Raw genomic sequence first — 19,971 nt, 5'->3', positions numbered from 1 at the left:
AGTCAAATATTTGTCATTTAGTAATTATTAAAAATAAGTCTTCTGAGGAGGATTACATGTGTCTAGCTACTGTAAAATAAATTTCATGTTAGGGCTACATAATCTGTATCTAGGTCCAGTATCTGAAAGTTCATTTGACCATGTCTTTTTCTGATTTTAATCCTACATAATCACTTTTATCCTATCTGCCTTTCAGGGAAAATATGATCAGAATATAAGTAAATGATCTTTAAAACATTAATATTTTTCTTTTTTGTACATACAATATATTTTCCTATCATATATATTATTATATGTTCTCTGACCTCTGACACATTAACTTACAAACTGTTTCTGTTTTCCTTCTCCTGGATTGCATATAGATGTCAAAACTGTGTAAGCACCAAGGAATGCAAAACATTGAGGAATGGTCATAGACTTAGCAACCCGCATATACTGAGATTGTTTATGAGACCCATTTGGTCTGAGTAACACGTATAGGGTAAGAGTAAAGCAGGTGGTAAGGCCTGAAACGGTCAGTGAGGTAAGGTGGGAATAGGTTAGTGAATTTAAAAAATTAATTTGTAGCTCTACCTTCAGGAAATGTAAGTGATTCAGCATTCAAATCTACCTAATTAACTGTATATTTACTATCTATATAAGTTTTATATGTAAGAGAATGATTCTCATGTTTGTATATGTGCATATTCAGTCTTCTGGTTCATAGGTCCTACATGCTTTTGTATTTATTTAGGATTGTTTTAAAGCCCAGAATATGGGCCTTTGTGGTGAATGTTCCATTTGAGCTCTTGAAAAGAATGTGTATTCTGGTGGTTTTGGCTGGACTGTGCCGTAACTATCAATAAAGTCAAGTTAATTAATAATGTCCCAGTCTTCTACACTTTGTTTTCTTTCTACTTGCTGAAAGGAGTGTTGAAGTCTTCAATTATAATTGTGGCTTTTTTCTATATTTTTCTTCAAACTGTTTCTGTTTCCACCCCTCCTACCCACTGACAGTACTTTGCCTTTGAAGATTGCAATTAAGCATGTATTAGGCCACTTTAAGTTAAGGGACAGCTCACTGATAATGTTTATTTATTTATTTATTTATTTCAGTTTTTTTCCTACTTTGTTTCATTTTGGATTATTTCTATTGCTGTATCTTCAAGTTATATTAGTCTTCTGATACTATTTTCATTCATTGCATTTTTAGTTTCAGACATCCTAGTTTTCGCTACTAGAAGTTTGATATGGGTTTGTTTTTTAGTACCTTCCATGTATCTGCTAACTATGTTTTGTCTTTAATTCTAGCTTCTTGAACATATGAAATACAGTTATAATAAGTTTTTTCATGTCCTTGTCTACTAATTCTATTGTGTATGTCTTTTCTGGGTTTCAATTGATTTTACTCCTCATTATAGTTTATATTTGTCTCCTTTATATGTCTGGTAATTTTTTACTGGACATCAAATGTGAATTTTACCTTCTTGGGTGCTGGATATTTCTGTATTTCTATATTTATAGCTGTGGTTTGTTATGCAAGTACGTTACTTGCAAGAGTTTTTAGTCTTGCTTTTAAGCTTTATTAGGCAGAACGTGAACTGCTTTTAAATAAGGCTCTTTGTCTATTTCTTTCATTCACTACTGAAGCAAAACTCTTCTATATGCCGTGTACTTATGTTAGCTTTCTATGACTGCCATAACAAAGTGCCACAAACTTGGTGGCTAAAACATCAGAAATTTATTTTCTCACAGTTCTGGAGGCTAGAAGTTCAGAATCAAAGCATAGGGCCCTGCTCCCTCTGATATCTGCAGGGGAATCCTTCCTTGCATCTTCCTAGTTCTGGTGGTTTGCTGGCAACCTTTGACAGCCCCTTCTTTATCTGTAGATGCATGACTCTAATTCTCCATCTAAACATGGCATTCACCCTGTGTTTCTTCATATCATCTACTCTCTCTGTGTGTCTTTCTCTGTGGGACATGTTATTTTATAGTAGGGCCCACCCTAATGACTTCATTTAACTTGATTGCCTCTGTAAAGACTCTTTCCAAATAAGGTCATATTCTGAGGTACTGGGAGTTCAGACTTCAACATGTTTTGTTTTGTTTTTGATGGGGGGGCACAGTTCAACACAGTGCTGTACCCAAATCCCCTGAATTATGAAGTTTTCCACTGTGGCTGCTTGGTGATTGCTCACACTATGCAATCTACCAGAATTGTTCTCTCTAATCTATTTGGCTGGTTCTTTCTCCAGTCTTGGGGAGTCACCTGCATGTGCTGATTAGTACTCAGATGAACACTTGGGACTCTGCTGATTTCCAGAGTCGTCTCTAGGCAGCCTGCTGCTCTCAAGTGCTCCGTCCTGCAATCTCTAGCTGCTTTAGCCTCCTTGAATTTCTAACTCCCCTTCAGCTGTTGAAAAGCTGAAGGGTTTTCATTTTCTTACTGCAATCTGGAAAGTCTCTCCAGGCAGTAAGCTGGGGTCATTGTTGGCACACTTTTTAGTTCACATCTCTCAGGGATCCCCTTCCTTTGCCTGATATCCAATGTCTTGGAAACATAGTTTTGTCAGATATTTTGTCTGGCATTTTCAGTTGTTACCAGCAGGAAGGTAAATCTAGTCCCTATTGCTCCATCTTGCCTAAAAACACTGCCCTGCTTTTCTAGCCTGTATATGGGTTACTGATTGCAATGAGAAAAAAAAAAAATCAGTATTATTTGGTACCAGTATTAATCCATGGACTTCAGAGTCATTAGAAGGTTCTGAATGGTGCCTGAAATAATAATTGTTATGTATTATCAGCTGTCTCTCTTATTCTCTGGAGTGTCTATTTAATATCTTCTCACTCCCCTCAAACCTCATTTTACCCATGTCATTCTTAGCAGACAGCCTTGCCTCTTAACATCACAGAGAAAACAGAAGCCATTAGATAGGAACTTGCTCTACTTCTTGTGATCCAGCCTGCCAATGTGCCTTCTCTGGCATATATTTGTTCCACTTCCTTTCTTTAAGAAAAAAGAAATGATCTTCGTTACATCTTGGACAAATTCTAATTCCTTCATGTGTTCTCAGAAGTCTCTTCTTTCTTCTTAAGGACTTTGCTCAACTGATTATATTTCCTCTCTCCTGAACCTCGAAAAACTTTTTACTCTCTCCTTTACATTAGCATTTAAGTGTTTAAGTGTCTCTTGTCTTTAAAGAAAAATCTCCACTTTGATCCCATTTCTCCCCTACCTTCCCCTCTCCTCTATGGTTATGAACTTCTCTCAAAGCCAGATTTCTTGATCAAGTTGTGTGCATTTCTTTGTCTATTTCTTTAATGTCCATTTACTTTCTAACCAACTGCAACCTGACTTCAGTGTTCTTTATTTTCCTGAATCTGCTTGCTAAGGTTGCTGACTTCCTTTTCTGGTGGACATTTTTAGGTTCTTATTTTAAATTGTCTCTAGATCATTATTTTCTGTGCCTGGCTACAAAACCCTGTTGCCTAATCACAAGAGAAAATTGTTTAAAATACAGGGACAGGAGCTCTGGCCCCTGTGGATTATGATTTAATAGGGCTGGTATGGGTCTCCAGAATCTAATTTTTTTAAAAGTCACATTGGTGCAGGCAATTTTGAAAAACACTCTTCTCTGCAATATTTAACACTATTCTTATCTAACCCAATTATTTTCTTGGGTATCATTAGATACCATAGACTCTTTCTTGAAACATTTTTTCCTTGACTTCCTTGGCAGCACTTTTGCCACTCTCCTATCGCCCCGTCCCTGCCTCCTCTCACTGTACATACATCTTTTGCCATTCTTCCAGTCACCGTGGAAGATCCTCTTTCCTGATGACCCCTGGAAAGGTGATGTTCTTCAGGGTTATTTTCTAAGCCTTCTGTTAATCACTCTATATGCCTCCCTGATAATGTGGCTGTAAAAATGATTGAGGAAGCTCTCTACGTCCTGAAAAGATCTCAAGGATATGATGTTAAATAAAAAAGCAAGAAACAAAGCAGCATATGTAGGTTTTGTATTTCTGATTTCTTTTGGTTTTGAAATATTTGCATTATGCTTACCAGTTTAGCGTCCCTAATCCAGAATGCCCTAATGAGCATGTTGGCATTTTAAAAGTTTCGGATTTTAAGAGTATTTTGGATGTTCCGACTAAGGATACTCAACCCTCAGTGAGGGGGACAAAGCATATTTATATTTGCATAAACAAACACTAGGAGGATACATAAGAAACTAATGAACCATGTTACTATTAAATATTTAAAACTTGGGGCCAGGCACAGTGGCTCATGCCAAATACTCTGGGAGAATAAGGTAGGAGGATCACTTGACACCAGCAATTCAAGACTAACCTGGGAAGTATAATGTGACCCTGAGCTACAAAAAATAAGAAAATTAGCCAGGTGTGGTGGCAGCCACTTGTGGTCCTAGCTACTTAGTAGGCTGAGATGGGAGGATTGCTTGAGCCTAGGAGTTTGAGGTTACCAGTGTACTCCAGCCTGGGTGATAGAATGAGACCCAGTCACAATTTTTTAAAAAATGAGATGTGAAACTTCCTATAGAATCATGTTTAAGTTCAAACTAAGCTTTCAAACTGAGTTCTCAGGCTGAGAGCATGTTCTGAATCAGTAATGCGTATATTTAGGTTTTTGGTGGTAGGAATATCTCCTGTTTTCCCTTGTGATCACATGCCAGCCATTAGCTAGTATCTTACCTACTTTGCTTATATATAACAACTACTATTCTTTCCAGTTTCCTCTACTATAGGTGATATCATAGTTAAAAACTATGTGTGGTATGTTTGCAATTGACTGTCCTCATTTCCATTATAGTGACAAATTGGATGTTTTCTGTTCTTAGCTTTTGGGTTTTATTTGTTTGGCTTTAGGAATGATTTTTTTCTTCCATAGGATAGTGTAGCATTAGAGATTATCCAGCCATCCAGTTATATCTGTTTAAGGTACTTCTCCACTGTTAAAGAGGAAATGTGTTTATTTTCAAGAGTTTTGTACAACTGGTACTTTTTCATTATCAATTTAAAGTCTAGAAACTCAAAATTTGTATAATTGGAATAATTTATAATTAACATAAATATGCCTTGCTTAATTTCTGTGTCACATGCATTTAGAGAAGCTTTATACAGGGGGCAGAATCAATAAGGGTATGTGTATCAAGAATAGTTTATGATTAATAAACCTAAAATGTTTGGTAACTGAAAATTTTTTTCATTTTTAGCATGCTTTCAAAACAAGTCAATTACCAAGGCAACTTAAAAGGATACAAATGCTAATATTTTATTATAATTCTTTTTATGTTATTGCTTTTATTGTTTTCAAAATATTGAAAGTTAGCTATAATACTTAAATTTTTTTAAAAATTGACCATAGTTCTTTATTTCACTCTGCAATCTAATCACCACCTGTCTGCAATTTGTTTTCTAAAGGTGTGCTTAAGGATTATTTAAGAGAACTTCCTTCTCCTCTGATAACAAAGCAGCTTTATGAGGCTGTATTAGATGCAATGGTAAAAAGTCCTTTGAAAATGTCATCAAATGGTTGTGAGAATGACCCAAGTGACTCCAGATACACTGTTGACCTGCTGGATTGTCTCCCTGAGATTGAGAAGGTAAGCATTACCAGTATACATTTTTCCTGAAAGCCAGTTAATGAACTATATACCTAGCTCCAGAGCTACAGATAATTTTAGATATTTGATATTTGTGGCACTCATGGATTTAAAAGCTCTGCCGTTACTGATTTTAAACGGCCTAAATCTGTAAAAGCTTCTTAAACAGAATAAATCTAGAAAACAGTTTTATTATCTTTTCTGTATGTGATTTTAGCCTAAGGATGAGTAAATACTGAAGTTTTTTGATTGTATTGTTAAAATATTATTACAATAAAATTTGTTCATTATAGAAATATTGAAAAGATACAGAAAAGAAGAATGTAAAATTGCAGTCATCAATATTCAAAGACAGCTATAATTAACATTTTGGTGTGTCTCCTTTTAGTATTTTTTAGATATAACTGTTACGGTGTACATGGCTTAGCTTTAAGACAAACAACAACCCTACCCCTCATTTTTTCCTCCTTATCCTTTGTATTCTCCTGCTCTCCAAAATCTTCAGACCACCATCCTCAGGTATGCCTGTAGGACAGAGAGAGAAGGATAGGTAGGTCTTCAGAACTAGCCTTAGCCTAACTTTATTTGTTGCTCCTTAGAACAGAAGGGAAAATAAGAGAAAGATGGCTGGGCTTGTCTAGATGAGGCCAAATTTGCCTACATTTTTTGTCATGCGGGAGCAGAAAGTGCAAGAATTAGTGAGTAGAAACTGTGAGTCCGGTAACTTTATTTGCGAGTTTACTGTGGTCCCCTGAGTGTCCTGGGCTCTGTCCAGTTGGATTAACAATTACTCCTTCTTTGGATTAGGGGAAGGGAACAGCTAAAGAGTGCAGAAGCAGAAGAGCGGGATGAAGTTTAAGGGAGTGGGTGGAAAAGTAGAGATACTGGTTTCCTGACAGTAGGTAAATTTTATTTTATTTTATTAATAAGAAGATGAGAGTCTCACTCTGCCGCCCAGGCTAGAGTAAAGTGTCGCAGTCTCGGCTCACTGCAACCTCTACCTTTACAGGTTCAAGCGATTCTCCTACCTCAGCCTCCTGAGTAGCTGGGACTACAGGTGGACGCCACCACGCCCAACTTATTTTTGTATTTTTAGTAGAGACAGGGTTTCACCATGTTGGCCGGGCTGGTCTTGAACTCCTCACTTGAGGTGATCTGCCCACCTTGGCCTCCCAAAGTGCTGGAATTACAGGCATGAGCCATCATGCCCAGCACTAGGTAAAATTATAAGTGCCACTTATAAGTGAAGAAATGAGTCTTAGGGAATTTAAATCACTTGCTGAAAGTTACATACCTTTTGTGATTATAGTATAGCACATGAATTTAGGTCTTATTTATTTATTTATTTATTTATTTATTGGATTTTAGGTTTTGGGGTACATGAGCAGAGCATGCAAGACAGTTGCATAGGAACACACATGGCAGTGTGCTTTTCTTTCCTTTTCCCCTTCACCCACATTTGGCATTTCTCCCCAGGCTATCCCTCCCCACCTCCCCCTCCCACTGGCCCTCCCCTTTTCCCCCCAATAGACCCCAGTGTTTAGTACTCCTCTTTCTGTGTCCATGTGTTCTCATTTTTCATCACCCGCCTATGAGTGAGAATATGCGGTGTTTCATTTTCTGTTCTTGTGTCAGTTTGCTGAGGATGACGTTCTCCAGATTCATCCATGTCCCTACAAACGACACGAACTCATCATTTCTGATTGCTGCAGAATATTCCATGGTGTATATGTGCCACATTTTTCCAATCCAGTCTATTATCAGTGGGCATTTTGGTTGATTCCAGGTCTTTGCTATTGTAAACAGTGCTGCAATGAACATTCGTGTACATGTGTCCTTATAGTAGAACGATTTATAGTCTTTTGGATATATACCCAGTAATGGGATTGCTGGGTCAAATGGAATTTCTATTTCTAAGGCCTTGAGGAATCGCCACACTGTCTTCCACGATGGTTGAACTAATTTACACTCCCACCAACAGAGGATGTGGAGAAATAGAAAGTGTTCCTATTTCTCCACATCCTCTCCAGCATCTGTTGTCTCCAGATTTTTTAATGATCGCCATTCTAACTGGCGTGAGATGGTATCTCAATGTGGTTTTGATTTGCATCTCTCTGATGACCAGTGACGATGAGCATTTTTTCATATGATTGTTGGCCTCATATATGTCTTCTTTCATAAAGTGTCTGTTCATATCCTTTGCCCACTTTTGAATGGGCTTGTTTTTTTCCTGTAAATCCGTTTGAGTTCTTTGTAAATTCTGGATATCAGCCCTTTGTCAGATGGGTAAACTGCAAAAATTTTTTCCCATTCTGTTGGTTGCTGATCCACTCTAGTGACTGTTTCTTTTGCCGTGCAGAAGCTGTGGAGTTTCATTAGGTCCCATTTGTCTATTTTGGATTTTGTTGCCAATGCTTTTGGTGTTTTGTTCATGAAGTCCTTGCCTACTCCTATGTCCTGGATAGTTTTGCCTAGATTTCCTTCTAGGGTTTTTATCGTGCCAAATCTTATGTTTAAGTCTTTAATCCATCTGGAGTTAATTTTAGTGTAAGGTGTCAGGAAGGGGTCCAGTTTCTGCTTTCTGCACATGGCTAGCCAGTTTTCCCAACACCATTTGTTAAACAGGGAATCCTTTCCCCCGAATTTAGGTCTTTCTGTCCCTAAGGCCCATGCTGTTTACCATCCTTTCTAAAAGGACTGAACAAGCCTGGGTGACATGGCGAAACCCTGTCCCTACGAAAATTAGCCAGGCATGGTGGCATGTACCTGTGGTCCCAGGTACTTGGGAGGCTGAGGTGGGAGGATGGCTTGAACTCAGGGAGGTCGAGGCTACAGTGAGCCAAGATCATGCCACTGCACTCTAGTCTGAGTGATAGAGCCAGACCTGTGTCAATCAATCAATTAATCCAATCAGTCAATAACTGAGTGATACACTATTTAGTGGATTTGACAACGTAATTTATCAGTATTCTCTTTTGTATGATATTTAGATTTTCAACAATTTGTACACGGATTTATTTTTGTACATATATTTATTTTGTACACAGATTTATATATTAATTTATATATTCTAAATAATTTAGAATTATTTAGAATAGAATCTCAGAAATAAAATTGCTTATTTAAATAATACAAACATTTTAAGGCCTTTATATGTTCTTTTTTTTTTTTTTTTGAAAGTCTCTCTCTGTCACACAGGCTGGAGTACAGTGGTATGATACCGGTGCACTGCAATCTCTGCCTCCTGGGTTCAAGTGATTCTCCTGCCTCAGCCTCCCGAGTAGCTGGGATTACAGGCACACACCACCATGCCTGGCTTATTTTTGTATTTTTAGTAGCGATGGGATTTCACCATGTTGATCAGGCTGGTCTCGAACTCCTGACCTCATGATCCACCCACCTTGGCCTCCCAAAGAGCTGAGATTACAGGCATGAGCCACTGTGCCTGGCCTCCTTATATGTTTTCATGCTAATTTTGTTTCTTTTGTTTGTTTGTTTTTGTTTTTGAGCTCAGGCTGGAGTACAGTGGTACAAACAGAGCTCACTGCAGCCTCAACCTCTGGGCTTAAGCAATCCTCCTGCCTCATCCTCCCTAAGTAGCTGGGACTACAGGTGTGTTCTGTCACCCTCAGCTACTTTTTTTGGTATGTTTTATAAAGACTGGTTTTCACCATGTTGCCCAGGCTAGTCTCAAACTCCTGAGCTCAAGCAATCCACCCACCTCAACCTCCTAAAGTGCTGGGATTGTAGGCATGAGCCACCATGCCCAGCCAGACTAATTTTCAAAAAGAACATGACAATTACATTTTTTGGCTCATGTAAAAAATTTGCTTTCCTTTGCTTGCTATTGAGATTGAACATATATTTAACTAGGTGTAGCGTGTTGTGTCTCTGTGTGTACGGTCACAATTACATGCTGGAAATACCCTTAAGAGTCCAATGTATATGGAGTTCCACTTGTGTTAGGAAATAATTATAAATTTAAAAAAGAAATACGATTCATATATTTGGCTTGTTTTGATTTAAAATGCCATATTCTTCTCTAGCTTTCATTATCTCTTCATTCCTTCCCTTCACAGCCAAACAGTGAAAGGCTGTTTATTCTGGCTGTTATTGCTTCTTCACACTCATTTACTACTCAGCACTTTGTAATCTGGCTTCCTATCTCACCTCTCTTGACTTGTTCTTGCCACAGTTACTAAATGTCCTTCTGATCACCAATCCATTTGTCACTTTTGGCTCCAGAGATAATGTCATTTCTCTTTAAATAAGATTTTTTACCAGGTTAGGCAATGTAGCGAGACCATGTCTCTACAAAAAAAAGAAATTTTTTTTTTTTGAGACTGAGTCTCACTCTGTTGCCCAGGCTGGAGTACAGTGGCACGATCTCGGCTCACTGCAACTTTCACCTGCCGGGACAAGAAATCCTTCCACCTTAGCCTCTTGATTAGCTGGGACTACAGGCATGTGCCACTACACCCAGCTATTTTTTTTTTTTTGAATTTTCAGTAGAGATGGAGTTTCACCATGTTGACCAGGCTGGTCTCAAACTCCTGAAGTCAGATGATTCACCCGTTTCAGCCTCCCAAAGTGCTGGAATTACAGGTGTGAGCCACCACTCCTGGCCTACAAAAAAATTTTTTTAATTAGTGGTTATAGTGTCATATGCCTGTAGCACCAGCTACTTGGCAGGCTGAGGTGGGAAGATTGCTTGAGCTGGGAAGGTCAGTGCTGCAGTGAGCTGTGATCAGGCCACTGCATCTCAGCCTGGGCAACAGAATGAGACCCTGTTTCAAAAAAAAAATTTAAATTAAATTACAGTTTTAAATTGGCATTGATGTCTTTAATACAGTTTTGAAGAATTACATACTCATTTTGTTAAATGATTGATCATATGCCACTATGTCAAAAAACATCATTTCCTTTTATAATTGTTTTAACTTAAGTATCCATTCCACTTTTTGAGCCAACTCCCCTTACTAATTTCTTTAAAGATTAAAAAATGTTTTTTAGTAATTTTTTTCTTTTATTTCTAACTGTACTATTCTTCCTTTTAAGGTTTTTCTACTTAAAATATTTATTAGTTAAGAAGCATATTAGCCTTTTAAAAATATCTTTCATAATCCAAATCATTATAGAACCTGGCCATATTCTCGAATGGTTAGCTTCCTAGATTTAAGCATGATAGTTATTACAACTTACAACTATAGGACTTATCTGTACTTAAAAATAAACATTCTTCCCCTAATCCCCTTTTTATCACAGCCTTTGCTGTTGCCATTTTAGAAGAGAAGGAGTTAATGGATACATTTTCCCAGGGATTCCAGCTGAAATTTGGAATGCATTCATAAGTATTTTATAAAGAATGTATAGTTTAACCATTTAATGGATAAAATTGTGTTGTTGGAACATAATTTTTTTTTGAGACAGAGTCTCTCTCAGCCACCCAGGCTGGAATGTAATAGTGCGATCTTGGCTCACTGCAACTTCCATCTCCTGGGTCCAAGTGATTCTCCCATCTTAGCCTCCCAAGTAGCTGGGATTACAGGCACCCCTCATCATGCTCAGCTAATTTTTGTATGTTAGTGGAGACAGGGTTTCACCATGTTGGCCAGGCTGGTCTTGAACTCCTGACCTCAGGTGATCTACGCGCCTCAGACTCCCAAACTGCGAGGATTATAGGCGTGAGCCACCTCCTCTGGCCAGAACATGATTTAGGCCCCATATAATGTTTCTATTAGAAACTATGTTCTAGATTCCAAACATCCAACTTATAAGGAAATCTTTAAAAAAAATCTTTTTAAAGTTGGGCGCAGTGGTTCACGCCTGTAATCCCAACACTTTGGGAGGCTGAGGTGGGCAGATCACCTGAGGTTGGGAGTTCGAGACCAGCCTGACCAACATAGAGAAACCCTGTCTCTACTAAAAATACAAAAATAGCTGGGCGTGGTGGTGCACACCTATAATCCCAGCTACTTGGGAGGCTGAGGCAGGAGAATCACTTGAACCCAGGAGGTGGAGGTTGCAGTGAGCCGAAATTGTGCCATCGCACTTCAGCCTGGGCAAAAAGAGCAAAACTCTGCTCAAAAAAAAAAATTTTTTTTAAGTGACAGGACGCTTCTCTGTATTTTTCTGCTATAAATTGTGTCCTTGAATTTGCCCCTTTATGACTATATTAATTGACATTTAATTTAGGCAACCCTAAAGATGTTGTTGGATCATTTGAAATTGGTGGCTTCTTATCATGAAGTGAATAAGATGACATGCCAGAATTTGGCTGTGTGCTTTGGACCAGTATTATTAAGTCAGAAGCAAGAGCCTTCCACCCATAACAACAGAGTCTTTACTGATTCAGAAGAACTTGCAAGTGCTTTGGATTTTAAAAAACACATTGAAGTTCTTCATTACTTACTCCAACTTTGGCCAGGTAAATGATTCTATGGAAATATTTTTTTGCTTTCAATGATATTGTATTTGAATTAACTAATCATTACATGTGCCCATATATGACTGAAGAAACTCTTCTAGATTTTGCTTTTTCAAAACGTTGTGAATTGATACCTATCCTTTAGTTTTTTCATTTAAGTGTTTTCTGCCTTTGCTGATTACATCGTAGGCATGTAGATCAATGTGCACATTTTAGATCTGATCAGATCTAGATTTGAATCCTGGTTGTGCCACTTACTAGCAATCTGACCTTGGACCGGTTTCTTAAGGTCTTAGAGCCTTGTATTATCTTTTGTCATATGGATTTAATAATATGTTTATAGATTTCATATTAGGATTTTAAAAAATTGTGTATGTAAGGTGCTCAGCATAGCTCTTGACACATAATAATAAATACTAATTTATTTACTTTTCTCATTTTTAGTTTAACTGTATAAAGCAGAATTCATTTTTCTCCTTAAATCAGTTCTTCTTTACATCTTTACTGCATTCATGGTCATTCATCTAATTATCTCAGCTTGAATTGGGAATTTTCTTTGGCCTTTCCATCTTTCTTATCCAATTCTTATTCCAATCAATAACTAAAAACTGACAGTTATTTTCCTAATTATCTCTTACATAGTTTCAGAGCTAAAAGAAACGTGTTTAAGTAGATGTTCTGTAAAGGACCTTTCATTTAAATTCCAAAATTTTCTTAGCTTTTAGTAACCTCTGCTACATGGGACACTACGTGGGACCAAGTGTGAAGTACTTTGGTGCTTAGTGTAGAGCATACTAGTAACAGTGTTTGGCCCTGGGGTCAGGCTTGAATTCAGATATGGATGCTGGCACTTGCCAGCAGGGTGGGCTCTGGCAAAAACTTTAACCTCTTCAACTCCTAGTTTGCTTCTCTCTAAATAATGCCTGCCTCAGTGTTGTTGTAAAGATTTAGATGAAGCATCTAAAAGTGTTTAGCACAAAGTGAGCACTCAGTCAACATATTCTGTTATTCCTTTAAGAGGGAAAGATTAAAGTACAAGGGAATGCTTGATTTCATCATTATAAAAATGAATTAAAAATAAAGTTAATAAAAATTTTCAATGTTTAAATTTGGAAAGCTAAAGCTTTTACTTTCTTTTAAATGCGGGCTTAAAAATTATTCTAATTTATATTTTAACTGAATTAGAATGTTATTTTAACTATTTTTAAATCCTGAATCAAGAGTCTCTGGGTAATTGGGCTAATTTCAGCATTTGATGCCCAATATAAAGGATCTTTCAGAGTGTTAACTGTATTTCCTTTTTCTAGAACAGCTTTAATTCTAATAAACACCAGGAATTTGGGAGAAAGCCATCTTGTCATTACCACAAATGAAAACTTGCTTCTTTGGAGATACCATTAAGTTTACTGTCAGTGCTGAGTTTTTTACTAATTCTGTGCCAGAGGTTAAGGTCATTTTATTATTTTGTAATAGTAACCACCTTAGTTTTGGGTTTGGGAGAAGAAACTTAATGTATATCTTGTGTTATAGAAAAAGCAGGTTCAGATTTCAACTTCACTGTATTCTAAAGACAGCCTTAAACAGCTGTTCCTAGTGTACAGCATCTTATTCCAAAGATTTGTGTTGTTGGTTTTAAAAATAACTGCTCCCTTTTCTATAACCTGTTATTTTTCCTTAGTTGTAGTACCTCAGACAAAGAATAGGTCAGAAGGATGAGAAGAAACAACAGGTTTACCCTCTAAATCCTCTGATGTTAAATTCATGGAAAAGGCAGAAATCAAGTAGATGAGGTGCAGTTACATGGCCTAAGAAAGTTGATGGTGACATAGAGAACTTGGTAAAGACTAGTAGTCCATAGCATATTAACTCAGTGAATGCCTATCCTATCTCCATGCATTCAATAGAAGGTTTTAGCTTTCCTTATTATGCATATCTTATTTTTCCATTTGTAAATTCTTCAACTCCAGAGTTAAAAAGAGTTGACCCCTTTCTTTTTACTTTCTAAATTTTTTGTTTTGTTTTTTAATTTTGGGCAAGAAGATAATTTGCTTTGAGATTTCTATTTGAAAAATCCTATCTTCAACGTAATTAGTTAGAACTTTAGCATATCAGCATTAGAAGGTAAAAATTGTCCTGCCAATAGTTTTTTAGATTTTCTTCTACTAAGATCTGGGGTTCTTTGGAAGCAGCTTAGAAGCCAGATCAGCAAGGGATGGGGGAACAAAATGGAAATACACTTCCCCATTGACCAGAACAGCCTTCTTTTTATCTGTTTTATGTATTGTTTTCACAAAAAATGTTTCTTTTAGATACTCATTTTCTATTTTAAGAATACTGAAAATTACTGCTGGCCACTCTTACCACCTTAAAGATGGAGAAATGAGAAAGAGTATAACTCGTAAATCCTTGCTATACCATGTTTTCTTTCTTCTTCTTTCTTTTTTTCTTTTTGAGATGAATTTTCACTCTGTCGCCCAAGTTGGAGTGCAGTGGCATGATCTTGGCTCACTGCAACCTTTGCCTTTCAGGTTCAAGTGATTCTCCTACCTTAGCCTCCCGAGTAGCTGGGATTAGAGAGTGTACCACTGTGCCTGGCTAACTTTTGTATTTTTAGTAGAGATGGGATTTCACCTTATTGGCCAGACTGGTCTCGAACTCCTGACCTCAAGTGATCTACCTGCTTCAGCCTCCCAAATTGCTATGATACATTTTCTGTGATAAATATATTTGGGGCAAGTTTTTTGGAAAAGGTATCAATTTTCCTCTTATTTCTTTTTATTTCATCTTTCTTACAGATTTTAAGTTTGGTGAGGTTGGGGATTATTTTTAACTTTATATCCCCAGGTCCTAGCAGAGTATTTGGCACTAACTAGATAGTCATTATATTTTTGTTAAATAGGATAATTAAATTGTAGATAAAAGGATAATAAAGTGGTGATTAGAAAAATATCTATTGGTAGAAAACAAAAGAAGGAAAAATTAAGTTTCTTAGTACTTACTATATTTTGAATTTTTTTCAGCTACTGTATAGGCTGCATTTTAAATTTTATTCTATGGAAGGTGGGTAGTCAACAGTGAAAGGAAAACCAGAACTTTTCTTTTGAGTTTAAAATTAGCCATTTTCACTTGATATTTAGTAGTAAACCATTCCACCATCAGTAGTCTAAAAAGTGAGTGATGTTCATTTCTCAGAACTTGAATTTTTAGTCTAAAAGATATAAAATATCAATTTAATTTGTTTCTTAAATAATTTCCAAGATAATATACAGAAATAATGTTTCAATAGGGTCTTACATAAGTAACTGTAAGCAACTGGCAACAAAATGAATCTGGATTTTGCAGGCAAATGTCTGAAAATGCAGGTATAGTAAGACAAATTTAAGACACAGAGCGAAATGTATGGTGAGATCGAACCACATAACCTCAAGGATAACAGAATAGTAACTGGTTGGTGAAAACAAGAGGCATGACAATTAAGCACTATAAAGAACAGGAATAGCAGAGAGAATGAGGGGGAAAAAGCAAGGAGATAGTGGTAATAAGCAACTAGAGGAGGAAAAAGAATATGAATAATTACACAGTGGAAAATTCAGATATCCTTTTTCCACTTACATCAGTTGATGGTATGGCCTATTCTATATTAATACTAACATTAAAGATCAATTTAAAGTAAATATCTAACCTTATTTTCTAGAAAATTTTAGATCAAGAAATATTGGCTATCTATAATGATACGAAATAACTATCTTAAAAATGCAATAGAAATGTTACAAACATACGTATATACAGTTATCAAATATTTCAATAAAATCTAGGTTTAAAAAAGTTTGGGAGGCCGAGGCAGGTGGATCACCTGAAGTCAGGAATTCAAGACCAGCCCGACCAATATGGACAAACCCTGTCTCTACTAAAAATACAAAATAAGCCAGGCATGGTGGTGCACACCTGTAATCCCAGCTACTCAGGAGTCTGAGGCAGGAGAATTGCTTGAACCCAGAATGCGGAGGTTTCAATGAGCTGAGATCGTGCCATTGCACTCCAGCCTGGGCAACAAGAGCAAAACTCCCTCTCAAAAACAACAACAAAAAAAACAAACCAACAAACAAAAAAAAGTATGGGATCTCTGAAGAATTTTATAAATATCATTTAAGTCTGGAAAACTAGAACCATATATATGTTTTTATAGTTTTTCAGTTGTCTTATTTTATACATCAGCAAACAAGCATTCATTATATGTTGGAGAGTATAAAGCTCATGTGTTGTCACTAATTTATGTTGCTTTTATCTTAGTGAAGGTTTACTAAAGTTTACTTCACTAAGATAAAGGCAACAGAGATGAGGCACTTACTGATGGAGAATAAACAAGCAGAAAGAGAAAGATACTGTGGGTAATCTTTAATAGCTATGTGTCAGCATTTTAAATTGTCTATTTCATATACAGAAGAGCCTTAGATAAATATTCTGTTCAATACACAAGAGTAAGCAGTAGAACCTTGGTTTGTAATGAAGTAATATGTATCTCTATGGTAATCTATATGGCTAGCACAATGCATACTCTCAGAAGAAAGTAGTCTTAATATGGAAAATGTTATTTGGGATTGTTAAATACCTAACCAGAAAATAAAATATCTGTACTATTTCCAGGCAATAAATGAAGATAGTAGATAATGCTGTATAATCAAACTCAGGTAACAAGTGGTCAAATCTAGTATTTGCACATTTTATCAAAGTGAAATTTGGTCTGCTTAGTAAACTATGACTCTTAGTAAACTATGACTCTGCTGCTAATAGCATTGCAGAAAAGCCCACAAGGGTCAGAACTTCTAGACTGATCATTTTAGATGCCTTTGCCTCACGTAGATGTTTGCAGACAAAGGAACTTTTTGTTATATTTTGTTTGTATACCAACATGGCTTGCCTGCTTTTTGCTGTAGCTTTTAATTTAGGAGAAGCTACCAGCTTAGCTGTTGTTTGAATTATAGCTAGATAATAATAAACTTGCACAGAAAATTAATTGACATTGCTAATGTGATTTGTTTGGGAACGTTATGATGTAGCATGAATTAGCACCATGGAACGTTCTACTGCTTCTGTCCTTGATCTCGTTTATGTCTGGTAATACAAAATAATTATGGAATGCTTTCTTTTCATAGAGTGCATGTTTTTGTTTTAATGCATGTTTGTAGTTGACGATTAAATGGCTTATCTTTAGCTCTTTTTTTTAAAATTCAGTTGAATAACGATCACTGAAGCAAAATTATTGTTTGTTTCTAGTGCAGCGTTTAAATGTCAAAAAATCAACAGACAGTTTATTCCCAGAGCAGAAGTCTTCTCTGAATTATTTGAGGCAGAAGAAAGAACGACCTCACATGTTAAATTTGAGTGGTACTGATTCATCAGGAGTACTTAGGCCAAGGCAAAACCGATTAGACAGTCCACTTAGCAATCGTTATGCAGGAGACTGGAGCAGCTGTGGAGAAAACTACTTTTTAAATACAAAAGAAAATTTAAATGATGCGGATTATAATGATGTCCCTTCAGAAGATAGAGAAAATGGAGAAAATTATAGCAAAATGGATGGGCCAGAAGTAATGATTGAACAGCCAGTTCCCATGTCCAAAGAGTGTACATGTCAGACATATTTGACAATGCAGACAATTGAGTCTACAGTGAATCGAAAAGACAATCTCAAAGATCTACAGGAAAGTATTGATACTTTGATTGGAAATCTGGAACGTGAGCTCAACAAAAACAAACTTAATATGAGTTTTTGAGACTGAGGGTATTTTTTTTTTTGTAATGTCTTAGTTGCAAATCTGTCTTTCTTGCTTTCTTTTTTTATACCATACCACCCAGAGCAATGTTTTCATTTTTTTACTCCTGAAATCTTTAATTTCTAATAAGTTTATATAATTCAATTCAAAGCACCATTAATGTAATTTTTACTTATCTCATTAGAAAACTTCTGGGGAATCAATAAAACTTGGACTTCTTGGGATATTTTACTAAGTCTTGCCAACTCTATGGAGATAACTTTCAAATGCACTTAGAAGGTTCAGATAAGTTATTAGCCCCTCAAGGTTTTTGTGCTTTCTGGGAACTGCCCTTCTGTAGCTGAGGCAGATGTTCTATTTTGTTGTTGTTGTTTTTTTTGAGATGGAGTCTCACTCACTCTGTCGCCCAGGCTGGAGTGTACTGGTGCAATCTCAGCTCACTGCATCCTCTGCCTCCTCAGTTCAAATGATTCTCCTGTCACAGCCTCCCAAGTAGTTGTCATTACAGGCACCCACCACCATGCCCAGCTAATTATTGTATTTTTAGTAGAGATGGAGTTTCACTATGTTTGCCAGGCTGGTCTAGAACTCCCGACCTCAGGTGATCAGCCCACCTCGGCCTCCCAGAGTGTTGGGATTACAGGTGTGAGCCACCATGCCCAGCCTCCAAATGTTCTTTTAAAGGAACATCACAGTTGCTCAGTCTGATTTGCAGTATGGGTCCTGGTACACTGAGACATCCTTTGATCACATTTTATTTGTAATGCAAATGCTGCTATAAGAAAATCTTTTTATAAATAAAAGTGAAATTATACAAATACTAATGTATTCTGTATTAACATTCAGTAATTATTTAAGCTCATAAAAATTAAATATTTTTATAATCCTGAAATTATGTATATATTTATATAAATGCATATATGTATAGATATTAGGAGGGGGGAGGGGTTACTGTAGAATCACATGTATTTTTAAAGTATATATGTCATGAGACCAAAATTATTATCTTAAAAAATTTTTTTAGGGAAAGAACATTTAAATTAAAGGAGGAATTACATAAAAACACTTGAACAAAAATAGAAGCATCTGAGTAGAATTAATAGACATTCTTTTCTTTATTCACAGAAAGTCACAATGTCCCCTGTGAAAAGTCATCTTTTAAATTTGAAATCCTCTAACTCCTTAAGGGATTAAGTGCCCAGATTTCTGCACTGGTGATTTCTCCACCTGTTCTATGCATTTTTATATTCTGCTTTGTTTTACTTATTTATTTGTAGTAGTACATTTATAACATTGACTTTATAATTATCCCCATTTGTTTCTAAATAAATTGTCTTGCCAGCGTACTACACATTATTGATTTTTAAAAATTAACTTATTTTGGCTAAGTATATATATGATGTTATAGCAATCACAGTAATGTTTGAAAATGTAAATGTAGAAGGCTTTTGTATTAAATCAAAATGAATTTTTTTAACTTTTATATCTACAGAATTATAAATAGATTTTAAGTTACCAACTTTTAAGATATGGCAGCCATTGAAAAACTGACTTCCTGATGTTCTTCTAAATATTAAAGTACTTAAACTATTGCTATGCAATATACATAGGTGAACAGATTTATTATTTAATTTGAAAATTCATTGTTAGATAACTATTTTTATATGAAATTTTCATTTTTTAAAACCTTGTGTAACAATTCAGAAGAATACCAAGAGAACATATGAGTAAACAGTCAAAGGAAAGTACTTCTGAATGTTTTATAGGAAAGCTGTTTAAGATTCCTTCCTTTTGTTGCTATATCATGTATGAATTGAATAAACTGTTCAAGAAATGTAAAAATTTTATTAAAATATTATAACCTTCATTTTATTCTATTAATTATAATGATTTTAAAGATCACTTACTTTAATATTCTTTTTAAAGATGTTAAGGTTTTGGACCCTCATGTATTATCCATCAATATATGTAATAACATTTATTTGTCTGAAATTGAATTTTCGAGGATCTGAAATACTTTATGGGCCATGCCTGTATTACTATATTACCATATTATTTTGGATGAGAATAGTTTTATAGTTAATCTCTGCCATCTTAGAGAATTCTAAATCATTTTTTGTTGTCTAATCACTGAGTTATAGCTATAAACTGCTTTTATTGACTT

General features: G+C 36.0%; 1 protein-coding gene across 4 annotated transcripts in view; it reads left to right on the top strand.

Annotated features, from left to right (window-relative positions):
- SYDE2 (synapse defective Rho GTPase homolog 2) overlaps nucleotides 1–19,672 on the top strand; it is a 50,138-nt gene extending 30,466 nt beyond the window's left edge. The window contains exons 5-8 of one of the 4 annotated variants that reach the window (XM_009001612.5): nucleotides 5,425–5,606; nucleotides 11,802–12,033; nucleotides 16,678–16,721; nucleotides 17,308–19,672. In XM_009001612.5, coding sequence (XP_008999860.2) covers nucleotides 5,425–5,606; nucleotides 11,802–12,033; nucleotides 16,678–16,688 — 425 coding nt within the window. In that variant the 3' untranslated portion in view covers nucleotides 16,689–16,721; nucleotides 17,308–19,672. The remainder of the gene's footprint in view (nucleotides 1–5,424; nucleotides 5,607–11,801; nucleotides 12,034–16,677; nucleotides 16,722–17,307) is intronic. The other 3 variants (XM_009001611.5, XM_002751023.6, XM_035252033.3) reach the window with 3 other exon arrangements.
- Nucleotides 19,673–19,971: the final 299 nt, after the last annotated feature.

Source organism: Callithrix jacchus, chromosome 7 (assembly GCF_049354715.1).
Source record: "Callithrix jacchus isolate 240 chromosome 7, calJac240_pri, whole genome shotgun sequence".
NCBI classification, from domain to species: domain Eukaryota; kingdom Metazoa; phylum Chordata; class Mammalia; order Primates; family Cebidae; genus Callithrix; species Callithrix jacchus.
This window is presented reverse-complemented; position numbering and strand designations above follow the sequence as displayed.